The 16,245-nt window shown below is 42.8% G+C and overlaps 1 protein-coding gene across 1 annotated transcript in view; it reads right to left on the reverse strand.

The window, feature by feature from the left end:
- The window catches only part of ano1a (anoctamin 1, calcium activated chloride channel a), a 236,639-nt gene that overhangs the window by 150,218 nt on the left and 70,176 nt on the right, over positions 1 to 16,245 (reverse strand). The window contains exon 3 of the mRNA XM_078220984.1: positions 7,428 to 7,715. Within this exon, the coding sequence (XP_078077110.1) occupies positions 7,428 to 7,715 (288 nt within the window). The remainder of the gene's footprint in view (positions 1 to 7,427; positions 7,716 to 16,245) is intronic.

Consider the following 16,245-nt stretch of genomic DNA (forward strand, 5'->3'; position numbering starts at 1 on the left):
GACCGAGACACATGAATCCCCAGGTCTGTGCTGAGTCAATTTACATCAGAGGCAATTGGCCACATTGGTCAGTGAACTGGGGTAAAAGACTGGCCCTGGAGAGGTGCGCACCATGCATGCTGGGTAACATAGGATCAGGCATGGCTGCCATACCTACATTGGGTGATCAGTCTGCGGCAACTCAGTCTAGATCACAACTGAAGAATGCCCCTGGACAGAGAGAGAGAGAGAGAGAGAGAGAGAAGCTGGAAGAGGGGAACATGGCCCCTGTAGAATAGAGCTGGAAACTGGGCATTGCTCCAACAATCCCTGAGCATTGTAACCATCAGTCCTGGAGCCACTTTTTAACCAAGGGGTTTCAAGCTTTAATGTTCCTTTCATGCTGTAGATTCCAAATGGACTTTATGGATCTGATTGCAAGGGTTTAAATGTGAACATTTACTATTGAAAAAAGGCAGATTTTGAAAACGTCTGTTGTTGGGAAATTGTTAGAATCCATTAAGGATCTAATAACAAGATATCTGGAAAGTCAACACGGAATCCATCAGAGTCAACATGGTTTTATGAAGGGTAAATCATGTTTGACTAATTTGCTAGAGTTTGAAGATGTAACAAGCCAGTGGATAATGTGAATCCTGTCGATGTAGTATATCTGGACTTCAGGAAGATGTTTGATAAGATGCTGCACAGAAGGTTAATACACAAGATAGGATCATATGGGGTTAAAAGGTAATTTATTAGCTTGGATAGAAGACTGGCTAACAGAGATTTGGGATAAATGGGTCTCTCTGTTTAGCAAGATGTAACTAGTGGGGTGGCACAGGGTTCGATCCAACTATTTCCAATCTATATTAATGACTTAGATACAGGGCTAGAAGGTCTGATAGCTAAATTTGCAGATGACACTAAATAGATGGCATAGTAAATTGCAATGAGGAAATAAGAAATTTACAATTGAATATAGATAGGTTAGGTGAGTGGGTCAAATTGTGGCAAATGGCATTTAACATGGCTAAGTATGAGGTTATCCATGTCGAAAAATGGAAAGGCAACTTATCTAAATGGAGAGACATTGTGGGTGCTTCAGTGCAGAGGGATCTGGGTGTCCTTGTGCATGAGTCACAGAAAACTGGTGTGCAGGTAATAATGAAAGCTGGAATGTTGGCATTTATAGCTGAAGGAAGAGAGTATAAAAAGTAAGGAAGTGTTGCTGCAACTTGACAAGGCATTGGTGAGATTGCACCTGGAGTACAGTGTACAGTTTTGGTTCTCCTATTGGAGGAAGAATGCAGTGACATAAGAGGCAGTTCAGAGGAGGCTCATTAGATTGATTCCAGAGTTGGAGGGGGTTTGTCTTGAGTGATTGAGCAGTTTAGGCCTAAACTGCTCAGAATTTAGAAAAAATGCAAGGGCATCTAATTGAGGTATATAAGATAAGAGGTATTGAAAAAGTAGACAGAGTGCATGCTTCTTCTTGTGGGGCAATCTAGAACAAGAGGTCATAATTTTAGGATGCGGGCTAACAAATTTAAAACAGATGAGGAACAATTACCTACCACAAATGGTCTTGAATTTGTGGAATTTGCTACCCGAGTGCGGTGGCTGTTGGGGCATTGTCTATCTCCGTCTTAAATTTACTCAGATTTTTTATTAGTAAAGTCGGTTGAAGGGTTATAGAGTGAGCAGGACAGGAGTTGAAGCTAAAATGGGATTAGCCATGATCGTATTGAATGGCGTGGCAGACTTGAAGGGCTGAATTGTCTACTCCTGCTCCTCGTTTTCATGGTCTTATGAAAATAGGGCATGACTTCTCTCCCAACTCAAGTGGTAGCCCAATAACCTCAAATATTTGCCCCGAATAGTCAACAGCTCCACGTCAGCGTCTGGTTGCAAAATATACGCCCCTGGCAGCAAATTTCTATTGCACTACATGTGGAAAAATTTAAACCTTACAATGGGAATAACTAAGAACTTGAAAACTGGAGACAAAATACCAATGATTCAATTTAATAATGTCCTTAAATGACGGGATCTCAAAAGTTGGTTATTTTTACGAATTTGCCTAGACTCATTGGAATTGAGGAATACCAGGCAAACAAGTCCACTGAGGTGGATTTCCAGCTCTTTAGTTGGGAGACTCAAATATGGTGATGGGTTTTCATGCGCGTCAGAAACCCTGCTAGCCAAATATTACCAGTTTTGTAGTCTCTGACATGAAGATAGATAGAAGCAAATTACATTCCAAAGATATGCACCCCACTCTTATTTATATTGAAAACCTTGCCTTCAGTTACGGGTGGTGGGGTGATACCATCTTGCTTCCTCCCATCCAATAGAGGAAGTGGGAGCACTATTGTGCAATCATATGCCCAGAATTTGTTACGGCCATCAGCAGAGAATGGAAAGGTGAGGCAAACTGAAAGTCAATGAGTTAGCACAAAGTACCCAGTTCGCAATTAAAAAAAGAACCATTTCACCACTAATTTTACTTACAAAAAGGGAGAGTTGTGAAGTATACAGCTATCTACACAAACGCTAATCACTACAGAGACTACAGCTATCTGCATTACATTAAACGCACGACTACATAATTGCTCCTACCAGTTGTGGATCCCCATTCAAATCCTGCTGCATGGATTCAGAACTATTAGCTCTTTTCATTACTGGACTGGACTCACAGCTGAGATCATTCTGAGCATCAGGGAAGCAGCAGTTGGGGAATAATATAAAAAAGACAAACAATATACAAGACACATAATGCTTAACCAAGTGAAATATCAAAGTCAATCATATACACACACACAATAAATAGGTGCAAGAATATGGACTGTAATTTGATAACCCGAACTTTGTTCATCCGAGTCACGTAAACACTTTGGGACTCACTGTCCTCCCTTAGCCGCAAGGACAAATAACACATGCCATCTCCCCAGAATAAGGATGATGTGAAGATGCCGGCGTTGGACTGGGGTGGGCACAATTAGAAGTCTCACAACACCAGGTTAAAGTCCAACAGGTTTATTTAGAATCATGAGCCTTTGGAGTGCTGCTCCTTCATCAGGTGAGTGAAACCCATCTGGTTCACTCACCTGATGAGGGAGCAGCACTCCGAAAGCTCGTGATTCCAAATAAACCTGCTGGATTTTAACCTGGTGTTGAGAGACTTCCAACAGTACAAGGATGAGATGGTCTCATTAAGTGTTGAAAACTATACAGTAATATTCTTTGTTAAGGGCCAGTTTTTGATAGAAGAAAGATTGTCCCGCTTTCTAACATGTAATAAACTTGCATTGGCTAAATTAGAATGCACGTGTCTCACTTCAGCACCTCCCAGGCTCAGCACTGATGTAATTCACTTGCAGTTATAGGTAGAAGTTAACTTATTTGGATGCAAGAATAGCCATATTTAAAAAAGGAGTCAAAAGTACCCTTCAACCCATTTCAGCTCAAGGGTAATATGCACACTGCAAATAAAAAGGAGGTGCTGTACACTATTTTAAATCCCAAATATTTTAACCCCATTTCTCCAAACGATGTTCCAAGGTCTCAGGAGAGCCAGCTCACATTTCATACCTGGTCAGTGTCCACTGAATACGCAGTAAATTCACAACACATACCACATTTAACTATTAAATACATACTTCATTTGAGTGGTGAAGTAAATCATTTTGTACCATATGTGACATATTAATCCTCAAATTGTACAACAGCCAAAATATTTGAAAGATACCAAAAATATCACACTGAGGTGCGAGAAGGCAATTGGGGAGAGAATCAAATACAAAAAGCAGAAGGAAACTCTACAAATAAGATATCCAACCAACAATTTGGAAGATTAAACACTTGCTTTGTAAAACTATTTACTTAAAAAAACCTATATTCTCGCTGCAATTATCTGCGTTCAACCATGAGGAAGCAGTGACAGTGTGATATTGTCACTAAACTAGCAATCCCCAATGCTTTGAGGGACCTGGGTTCGAATCCTACCATGACGGATGGCAAAATTCAATAAAAACTATTGTTGATGGTTGTAAAACCCATCTGGGTTCACTCATGCCCTTGGTAGGGAAGGAAATCTGCTGTCCTCACCTGGTCTGACCTACATGCGACTCCAGACTCTAAATGCTCTCTGAAATGACCTAGCAAAACACTCAGTTGAAGGGCAATGAGGGATGGGTAACTAATTCCATGAATAAAAATAAAATGCTCTGACAGAATCTTTGCAGGTGCTGAATATGTGCAATGGTGATGATTAGTGAGCTCAGATGTGGCATGGTGCATTCCAAATCCATTAAAGATATGACAAATTTGCATGAGGCATCTTCATTTGAATATCAGGTGCAACTGAGCACAACCAGCTGCAACTGAGCACAACCAGCTGCTATCATGGGATTTGTCCCTCTTGGGTCATTTGTGCACACAAGAAGGGACACAGAAAGGTGGGGGGGGGGGGGTGGGGGGGAAGAGACACTATAGCTATCCACAAATAGAAATAAAATCTCCACATTGATGCAAAAAGAAACAGATTAAAATTTAGATCACAAAAGTCCAACATATGAACTAGTTGATCTCACTATAGTTAAGAAAGCCCACCAGCGCCTCAATTTTCTCAGAAGACTAAGGAAATTTGGCATGTCAGCTATGACTCTCACCAACTTTTACAGATGCAGCATAGAAAGCATTCTTTCTGGTTGTATCACAGCTTGGTATGATTCCTGATTTGCCCAAGACCGCAAGGAACTACAAAAAGGTCATGAATGAAGCATAATCCATCACGCAAACCAGCCTCCCATCCATTGACTCTGCCTACACTTCACACTGCCTCGGAGAAACAGCCAGCATAATTAAAGGACTCTGTGCACCCCGGACATTCTCTCTTCCACCTTCTTCCGTCGGGGAAAAGATACAAAAGTCTGAGGACAAGTACCAACTAACTCAAGAACAGCTTCTTCCCTGGATCTGCTTTGCATTAAGTTGATCTTTCTCTACACCCTAGCTATGACTGTAACACTACATTCTGCACTCTCTCCTTTCCTTCTCTATGTTTTGTCTGTATAGCACGCAAGAAACAATACTTTTCACTGTGTACTAATACATGTGACAATAATAAATCAAATCCTTTAATGAAAAGTTTATCATCCCATAATTGGGTCTCTGCTTATGTTCCAAACCACAATAGTTCCAATTATCTGGTTTTATCACTTTTCCAGTGTGTCCCTCTAATTCTTGCTCTGTTTGGGACTCAGGCATTTACAGTTGTCTATTTCTGCACTCAACCTGAACTATTCTCAGCTTCCATAAGTTTTTCTGCACCCATCTCTTCTATGTATCACATTCTGTCAATCTTTTTGCTTACTTCTTCTCTACATTCGCAAGTGTCTCTTCCCTTCACTCTCAATCCCTTACTAATCTTAACCTCTTTGGGAGTCTGGAATCAGCCAACATGAAGTGAGCTTTTCGCTCTCTCTGGATAGGATGGATAGGAGCGGGCACTATCTCTGAGCATAATTAAGGAGCATTTGGGCCCGTTCTGTTCTAAGCGAGCTCAGGGAATCTGGGCTGAGGGATCGCAATGACCAGGGCTTAGGGCTACAAGTAAATGGGGCACTCAGCCCAAGGCACAAGCTCATGAGCAAAAAATTACTTAACGGCGGACAGAAAAAAGCAACATTAATTGGCAATTAACCACTAACATATGCAGCAACATCATTTGGATTTTGTAACATTGACAGCAGGGTTCTGAGTTTGATTCCAGTCTTGGGCAATTGTGTGTGTGGAGATTGCTCATTTTCCCTGTGTGTGTGTGGGTTTCCTTTGGGTGCTCCAGTTTCCTCCCATAGTCCAAAGATGTGTAGGTTAGGGGGATTAGCCATGGTAAATGTGTGGGGTTATGGGGATATGGTGGTTTGGGGGGTGGGGGGAGAAAGAGAGGGGGGCCTGGGCGGGATGGTCTGATGAGTGTCAGTGCAGACTTGGTGGACTGAACGGTCTCCTACTGCACTGCAAGGATTCTGAGTGAGTGGACATTTCCTAGAACTCACCAGATGACGTGCGTCATGTATCACCATCAGATTTTGAATGCAGAAAAATATTAAACTTCAATTAGGCTTAAAAAGTTTGTGCTGTGGCCTTAAAAATAAAAAATCCTAAAATCGCTGAAAACCAAATTCCTTTCTTAAATCTAGAATGCTTCAGCCTGGGAATGGAGGTCGGGGAAGTGCCAGGAACAAGTGGTAACAGATCATGGAGGAAAAAAAAAAAAATCACCTTTGGCCTCAGGAAGGTACTGAGTTGATGCTGGGGAAACCTTTAATGGAGTGGGAGCACTCTGGAAAACCGCATTGTTCCAAAGAACATTACTACAAGTGTCAGAGGTATTGCCCAGGTGAGTCCTACTAACGGAGCAAAACAGCTGGAAGGCTATTGGCAGCATGGGTCTTGTTGACCAAAGCTAGAAAATTGGATGGTTCCAACGCCAAATGTCAGATGATGCTGACTGAGCAATAAATATTGGTCAGATCATGGAGGGTAGATTCCTCTGAAATGGTATTCCACATCACGTTAGTGCAACATTCAACTGCTGGTTGTACAAGAGATCCAAAACATATATTCAGCAGCTCAAGTCATTTCAAAGTGAAATTGCTATCGTGAATATGTGGTCTAGATTAAGTACTATAATAGTGAATATAACTGCACCCCTCTAATTAAATTAACTTTTGCCCACACCGTTTGGAGAACCAATCTGCACAAACACAACATGGACATTATTATGAACAGCATCAGTGGTTGGCACACTTGAACACATTTCAAAATTCCTCTTACTTCCAAGGAGGCGTTAACCCATTGCATTAGTTAGGAGTACCTCAAGTATTTGTGACAAGGCTCACAATTACACCTGTTTTTTGGCCTTCTGCTGTGCTATCAATATCTGCCACCGTGCTTTGACATAAGCAAAGACACTTGGGCTCTTGAGAGAATTGTAGAACAATTTTGCTCCATTCTACTAATTGAATTAAAGAACTAATGAAAATACAAATAGGTTACTTGGGTTAGGATTAGATGCAATCATGATCAAAAAAGGATTCGCCAAATAATTTGATTTCTAATGCACATTCCACGAACATTACCACATTAGAATACCACCATCTTGCTAATCAAAGTGAACAACACACTCAGATATTCTCTACAATAATCAAAGATTTAGTTGGAAGATAACTCCACACATTATTTCACATTGACATTAGTTGAAAAGCTCGACCCGAACTCCACACCCACATCCCCCAATGGACTTTCTCTCTCTCCCCCCGCCCCCCCCAACAAAACCCAAAGTTAAATAAACATCTCGCAACAAACCTAGTCACTTTGCTTTTGGGATGGTAATAACCCACTCAAGAACTCTACATCTACATGAAATAATGCGACGTTACCTCTTCATCGCTTTCCAGTTCCAATCCAGATTCTAAGAGGTTTAGTTCAAACTCGTCTCTGCGCATTCTCTTGTCATCCTCCGGAAAATCAGAAGGCTGGAGAGGAGGATCGGGCTCAGGTTCCTGCTGATGGCTACCCATTGAACCCCGGTGACGTGTGCTTACCCCCTTGCGGTTTGCTTTCTTATACTGATAGACCAGCACATAATCCACATGACGTTGTCCATCTTGCAGATATAAACCATGTGGCTTTTTAGCATCCTGTTCTGTAGGAAAGGTATTCAAAATCTAAAAATGGAAATGAAGTAAAAAGGAAAGAATTATTTCACAAAGAAGCTTATGGCTGTTCAAAAGTTACTTTGCTACTGGCTTAGTCGGGAGATGTACCATGGAACAGGGAGCTGTACAGAACAGGAGAATCATCTGGAGGGCTCATTCCATGGCAATACTCCTCCCCACCCCTCACCTCCTACTCTGCAACCCCCCATTCTGACCTCATGTGCACAACCGCAATTTCCTTCACCTCACCACTGGCAGCCGTGCCTCCAGATGTGGAATTCCAACAACTTGTATTTATATAACACCTTAGAAATAATGAAACATCTCAAAACACTTTCTAGGAGCATTACAGAACTTAGTCACAAATAAGGAAATATTATGACCTGAAGCTTCGTCAAGAGGTCTCTCTCTCCTCCTTTCAGATGTTCCTTAAAACCTGTCTCACTGACCAATCTTTGGTTAGTTGCCAAGACAATGTGGCCCCTTGGGGTCAGGGAGATTAGCAAGGTAAATAAGTGGGGTTACAGGGATAGAGCCTGGGTGGGATTGTGGTCGGTGCAGGCTCCATGGGCCAAATGGCCTCCTCCTGCACCGTAGGGATTCTATGAACACATTGGCAAGAACAAAGTGGGACTCTTGTCAATTTCACATCAATTAATTTGAAGGAAGCTTTGCTGATCAAAGAGATGATTTCAGTGCTCAGGAATTTTAAAAAAACTGTCACTCTTCACCCTGCACATCCTTGGACACAAATACATCTCAGACACGTAGAATTTTATTTTGCTATTCATTCATGGGATGTGGGTGTTGCTGCCTGAGCCAGCATTTGTTGCCCATCCACCATTGCCCTTGAATTGAATAGCTTGCTAGATCTGGAGATACACGTAGGCCAGGCAAGGATGGCAGATTTCTTTCTCTAAAGGACATTAATGAACCAGATGGGTTTTCACGACAATGGCTCAATGGTCATTAAATGGTTAATGCTGGATGTTTATTTAATTCAAATTTCACCATCTACAGTGGTGGGACTTGAACCCAGGTCCCCCGACCATTATCCTGGGTCTCTGGATTACTAGTCCAATGAATACTACTATGCCACTGCCTCCCCAATAAAAATAGTCACCACTGTCTCTATAAATTGCCTTAAAGAAAAGGCAGGATCTTTGCACTAGTATGGATTTTATCCATATGTTACAAAACTGGCCTTCTGTCCCATACCTGTCAACCAAATAATTTACATGTTTATGCTGCAAGTGTGCGCTCGCTGGTAACTGACTGGAGTTTGTAACCTTTGTACTCTTGAAGACTTCGTTAAATCGGCCGAGGCCCAAGGGGGCTGTAGAGTTGAAAACGAAGATGAAAAAGGAAATAGTTAAAAATGAGAAATGGCTATTTCTAGAGTTCTTCTTTTCAAATTAAACAAGAAGAAGGACGTCGCAGCAGCTCCAAGACTTTGAGAATCGCAAGGCAGAGATTTCAGATAGGCTGGAGACCAATAAATTCCCCATATCAGATTGGCTAAATCTAGGAATTTGGAGGGGAAGGTGGACATTTCCAAGAAGCAATAAATACTAAAGGAGATTCCCAGAAGCCTGGGAGGAGGGGAGTAGGAATGAATAGCTTTGATGTTGAGTAAAGCACACAAAGCTTGGGAGGAGCGGGGGGAGCGGGAGAAGGGGGAGGAATTCATAGCTTTCATATTGAATAAAGCACACAATGTTGTTATACCTGACAACTTCAGATTTGCTATCTCAGAAAATTAAAAGCATAATCAAAACCAAAATTGAAGTGTACACATCCAAAAAGTGCAGTTGCCAACAAACTTTAGAAGGCATAGCTCATGATTTTTTTTTCTCCCAGATAATGACATCCCTAATTAATGGTGGAGAAGGAGGGGGATGACTATCTGGTATACCCTGAATCATAGAATACCTACAGTGCAGAAGGAGCCCATTTGGCCCACCGAATCTGCACCGACTCTCCAATAGAGTATCTACCCAGGCCCTATCCCCGTAATGCCACATATGTACCATGGCTAATCCTCCTAACCTACACATCTTTGGACGTTAAGGGGCAATTTAGCATGGCCAATCAACCTAACCTGCACATCTTTGGACTGTGGCAGGAAATCCGAGCAGAAATGAGGAGAATGTGCAAACTCCACACAGTCAACCCAGGGTTGGAATTGAACCCGGATCCCTGTGAGGTAGCAGTGCTAACCACAGTGCCCATCCTGTTAAAAGGCTTTGGATAAAGAATTGCATGAATCATGCCATGGCAGCCCAAGGCCAGCAGGTATCAAGAGCAGGACCTGCACTTGAATTGGTAACAGGTGAAAGGAAGAGAAGTTGAAGCGAATTGTAAAAGGATTTTTGGTGGGAATGTGGGAGGCGTGATCAATTGACCAGTTTCTGGTTATATCCGTGACCAAGGCAATTAAATTGACAGGCAACAAGCTGGTGGAGGCGAAGAACTAAACTGGGGTGCAACTGTCAGATTTTACAAAGGGATGTGCGGGTTAGGTTGATTGGCCAGGTTAAAAATTGCCCCTTAGAGTCCTGAGATGCGTAGGTTAGAGGGATTAGTGGGTAAATATGTGGGGGTAGGGCCTGGGTGGGATTGTGGTCGGTGCAGACTCGATGGGCCGAATGGCCTCCTTCTGCACTGTAGGGTTTCTATGATTTCTATGATTACACGTGGGCTTATTAGTGGGAAAATTGAATGCAGATCAATGCACGATATTACATAATGGAGGAAAAAAAGGGACATGAGGATTTCATGTGGACAGTAATTGTCAAGGGAAGCAGAGAGAAATCTAGTGGTGTTAACTGATGCATTGCTCATGTCTCAAGTCGTGAGGTGGCAAACAAAACAATGATGCAGGAATATACTATTGAGAGTTCAAATCTCCAGAGACTGCACTAACAAGTGTACAGTGCCATGCCACACCCAAGAGGACTGCAGATATATATACATATAAAATATGCAGCCACCCAGGCCCTGGAGGTAATGCAGAAGACAGCAACAATGCTGATCCTCATACCAGAGGGGGCAGCTTTGGAAGTGTGCTTTGATAAGCTAGGATGTTTTGACCTAAAGACACTGCTTGAATACCATAGGAGTTAACAATATATTTAATCAAATTTCAATAGTAAACATAGCATCAATGCTTGGACAACAGATCAACAGGGCCCAAGTTCAAGGTTGTAAATGGAAAATTTATGGTTTTCATTGGGATCATCACTCAACACAAAAGGTTGCCAGGAAGGATAGTGGAGGTCCGTATATTGGAATTACTGGAGAAAAACTGTTAGCTTCTGCAATGGGAAAATGGCAAGTTTCTGTTTTTGGAAGGGAAAATAGTCAAATGTGCTGAAAAAGGTACTTGTGCCTCTTGGAGACTTTATTCCCGTCTGGTTTGGATTCAACTTCAAACATCAACATTTAAAAGGATTCCGCACTAGCACATTGAAGAAATGGATGCCAGCAGCACAGTCAATGGAGTAGAATGAAGACCTAACCAATGGGGTTGGGTTTATATTGGCACGGATACCGAAAAGATTCAAAAACAAAAGACTCGACTTGACACGGGGGCAAAGTAAAATTTCCCAAGATAGTTCATTCACAAATGGTGTCCAGACACTGCACTACAGCCATACAAAACTTTAGCACAACATGATGTCTGCAGGAGTGAAAGAACACTTGATTTTCTGGACAGCAATACTCACAGATTGACGGGCGTAGTAGTTATTTTAGCACCCGTGCTTATTGACCTGTACTGGCTCTTGGTTCAGCTATACCGCCATTTTAAAATTCTCCACCTTCCTTTCAAATCCATCCATTGTCTCACAACACCAGGTTAAAGTCCAACACGTTTATTTGGTATCACGAGCTTTTGGAGCACTGCTTCTTCATCAGGCGAGTGAAGGAGCAGCACTCCGAAAGCTCGTGATTCCAAATACACCTGGTGTTGCGAGACTTCTTACTGTGCCCATCCCAGTCCAACGCTGGCATCTCCACATCATGCAATCCATCCATGGCTTTCTCCCTCTCCATTCCTAACCTCCCAAGTCCTCTACTCAGGAATCCTTGTGTTCTTCCAATTGTGGCTTCTTGAGCATCCCCAAGGATAATTTCTCCAGCATTAGTGGCCATAGCTAGGCCTCAAGCTGTAGAATTTTCTCCCTAAACCCTTTTGCATCTCCTTTAAAGGCACTCATAACCAAAAGCTTGATTAGAGATTGCTTACCTTTCCTAATTCAAGATTTCACATGGCTGGGTTTCAAATTTTGTTTTATAATGTTTAAAGTTTTAAAAAAGTTTATTTATTAGTGTCACAAGTAGGCCTACATTAACACTGCAATGAAGTTACTGTGAAAATCCCCTAGTCGCCACACTCTGGCGCCTGTTCGGGTACACTGAGGGAGAATTTAGCACAACCAATGCATCTAACCAGCATGTCTTTCGGACTGCGGGAGGAAACCCACAGTGAAGCACATGTTTAACTAGATTAAAAAGATGGCACATAAATGCAAGTTGTACTAAATTATGCAACCATCTTATTAAAACAAGCATCAATAAAACAAAGCGCCATGCACAGGCCTCAAGATCTTCAGAATCATCAGAGGCTACACTGCCAAAAAAAGTGCGTCAAGAATACAGATGAATGAATTAGGAGTAGTCCACTTAGCCTCTCAAACCTGCTCCATGGCTGATCGGATTGTGGCCTCAACTCCACTGTCCTGTCTACCCCCATATCCTCTCTCAACCTTGTCGATCAAAAATCTAACTTAGTCTGAAAAACAAAAAGCAATTGAACCTGCCTTCACTGTTCTCTGGAGAAGAGAATTGCACAGACAAACCACCCCATCTCTGTCTTAAATGGGAGACTTATTTTTAATCCGTCACCTGGTTCTAGCCTCATAGGCAGAAATATTCTCTCAGCATCCAGTCTGTCAAGTCATCTCAAGATTCTATAGAGAGATCAACTACAATTTTTAACATCAATCATTCGAGTAATTGCATAGAATATTTTAGATGGTGTTTAAATTAAAATCAATAGATAGAGTAGACAATTGATATAGAATCCCTACAGTGCAGAAGGCCATTTGGTCCATCGGGCCTGTACCAACAACAATCCCACTCAGCCCCTATCCCTGTAACCCCACATATTTACCCTGCTAATCCCCCTAACCTATACATCCTGGGACACTAAGGGGCAATTTAGCCTGGCTAATCAACCTAACTCGCACATCTTTGGACTGTGGGAGGAAACCGGAGGACTCAGGAAACCCACGCAGACAGGGGGAAGAATGTGCAAACTCCACACAGACAGTGACCCGAGGCCAGAATTGAACCCGGGTCCTGGCGCTGTGAGACAGCAGTGCTAACCAGTGCCGCCATTTGCTGCATTTTTAAAAATGGGCATTCGAGAAAACTGAAGCGGACATTATTTAATCAGAAATTGTCAGCCAAACTTTCCACTTGTAGTATTGCCCGAGTGCCACAATATTTCACACCGTGCCTGTGCTAAATGCAATGGTTGTAGAACTTGCTGATCTCAAACCACTGCCATTGCACTTAGCACAGGCACGGTGTGAAATATTGCCAGTTGCAGTACAACCATGCCTCATAACAGCGTCTCATGCACAATCCACTTAAACTGTATTTCCAGCGAGTTTCTAGTTACCAAGAGTCTAATATCCTGTACAGTTTATCTGGTTCTTACAACTAGTACTGGCAGGTGACTAGTGTTCACTGGGTCTCTTTTGTTCTGACTTTCCTTCTTCAAAAATGAAAGCAGATACTGATGTACAACACCAAAAGAAAACTTACAAATTGGCTATGCTAGCTCATGCAGCAGGACTGCTTTAAAAGCTTAAAAATATCATGTGCATGTGGAAAGGGATCATAAATGTCTGCAGCAACAACACTGCGTGAGTGTTTACTTCAAATGTCATGAGGAGCTCAAACCTTTGGGGAGTTTAAAGTTTAAAAAGAAAAATGTAATTTAACTTGCCAGCTTGATTTCTTGCAAGCAGTGCATGTTAAATTGTTTGAAACATTGAACTTCTATTTCAAGTTTGTTAGTAGATCATAGAATCCCTTAAAGTGCAGAAAGAGGCCATTCAGCCCATCGAGTCTGCACCGACCACAATCCCACCCCGGCCCTATCCCCATAACCCCATCCATTTACCCTAGCTAGTCCCCCTGACACTAGGGGGCAATTTAGCATGGCCAATCCCCCCAACCCACACATCTTTTGGACTGTGGGAGGAAACCCATGCAGACACGAGGAGAACAAAGAACAATACAGCACAGGAACAGGCCCTTCAGCCCTCCAAGCCCGCGCCGCTCCCTGGTCCAAACTAGACCATTCTTTTGTATCCCTCCATTCCCACTCCGTTCATGTGGCTATCTAGATAAGTCTTAAACGTTCCCAGTGTGTCTGCCTCCACCACCTTGCCCGGCAGTGCATTCCAGGCCCCCACCACCCTCTGTAAAATACGTCCTTCTGATATCTGTGTTAAACATCCCCCCCCCTCACCTTGAACCTATGACCCCTCGTGAACATCACCACCGATCTGTGAAAAAGCTTCCCACCGTTCACCCTATCTATGCCTTTCATAATTTTATACACCTCTATTAGGTCACCCCTCATCCTCCGTCTTTCCAGTGAGAACAACCCCAGTTTACCCAATCTCTCCTCATAACTAAGCCCTTCCATACCAGGCAACATCCTGGTAAACCTCCTCTGCACTCTCTAAAACCTCCACTTCCTTCTGGTAGTGTGGCGACCAGAACTGGACGCAGTATTCCAAATGCGGCCGAACCAACGTTCTATACAACTGCAACATCAGACCCCAACTTTTATACTCTATGCCCCGTCCTATAAAGGCAAGCATGCCATATGCCTTATTCACTACCTCCTCCACCTGTGACGTCACCTTCAAGGAACATGCAGACTCCACACAGACACTGACCCAAGCCGAGAATCGACTGTGAGGCAGCAGTGCTAACCACTGGGCCACCCCCATGCCACTGTAGTTGGAGGAAACCATGGAATGATACAATTTTGCTGTCACAGTCACACTCTGGCTCACAGTCTGGAATCTTAGTTATATCGGACATTTGGCACAGGGATATAGCACTGAAATGCCAATACAAGTATTAACCTCACTCACTGGCAGAAACTCAAACATTAAAAAGAGGCCAATTGGAAAAGTAAAATCCACTATAAAGAATGTCAGGTCAGAAGTATTGCAAACTGGATTGAATATTTTTTAATTTTCATACATCATTGTCGATATTAATTTCCCCAAATTTTAGTTTTTGGTAAGGAGACGACAAAAGCAACACGTTTCTGGATAGTTGATGATTCCTGGGGTGGGAGTTTACTCTGGCGGAATTGAGTCACAAACAATTAAAACGTATTGACTGTCGATCGAAATAGCCCCTCGCCTACAATGTGAATAAACGTGTCTGACCAAAAGCCGACAAACCACATCACAACCAGATCTAAACAGCACTCTCACCAGCCAGTCCCAAATTCCAACACAGCCTGAATTCAATTGCAAAATGCATTGGATGATGGATCCAAAGAGTTGATAATAAAGGTTGATTTAAAAAAAGGGGTAAGTACTGACATGAAAACCATATTGTGTGCGTGCAGAGAAAGGGACAAGTCCAACTTACAATAACCTCCTCGGGTGGGTCCAATCCATTTAGCTGTTCCTTCCCAGGAACCTTGGTCCCTGGATCTTCGTCCGTGGGAATCTGGGTCCATGTATCCTGGTCGGTCAGTGGCCGGGCTGCTGGATCGTTTGGGGACTCAGTGTCCGGGCTCTTTTCGCTTAATTGTTGAGTTGCTGGAACCATCCCATTCGCGGTTCGTTCGGCGCTAACATTAAAATTCTCAGGTGGGTCAGTTGCCATTTCCCCCCCACCCAAATTCGGATTGTTGTTGGGTTGGTTTCCGCCACCACCCCTCTTATTAAATGACCATGCTCAAAACCTGCACAGGCAGACGTCAGCTTCTTGAGAACTTAGCTCTAACATAAGTGAGTGATCAGCATTTGTTCTTTGGAAACATTCTGGGCTCATCCGAGATCCTTGTAGCGGCCAACTCTCCCAGCTCAGACCCCCAGCAACACTTGACACAAGGTGTGGATAGAATTCCAGTCACTGAAAACTGCTCCTCGCGTTTAATTGAACAATTAGCATCTGCTCATCATCCGCCCACTTTATTAACAGGGAAGGTTGCATTTCTCTTGAGGGCTCTCCTGTAACGCGCTTTCCATTGCAAGGATCACAAACAGAATCACATTATACCCTGTGAAAATAAACTAGCAAACTAAACCCCATGTTTGTGCCCTCCTCAACCACTCCAAAGAGCTTTTGCATTCGAAATACAGGGCACTAACTTCTTTGAGTCGCTTTTTTTTGGGAGAGGAAGACCTCAAACAATTAAATTACTTTCCTGCTCGCTCTATGCAGGACCTCAGTTGCTTTTGCAATATGTTATGTTATTACCCAGTTA

This window comes from Mustelus asterias, chromosome 9 (assembly GCF_964213995.1).
Source record: "Mustelus asterias chromosome 9, sMusAst1.hap1.1, whole genome shotgun sequence".
NCBI classification, from domain to species: Eukaryota; Metazoa; Chordata; class Chondrichthyes; order Carcharhiniformes; family Triakidae; genus Mustelus; species Mustelus asterias.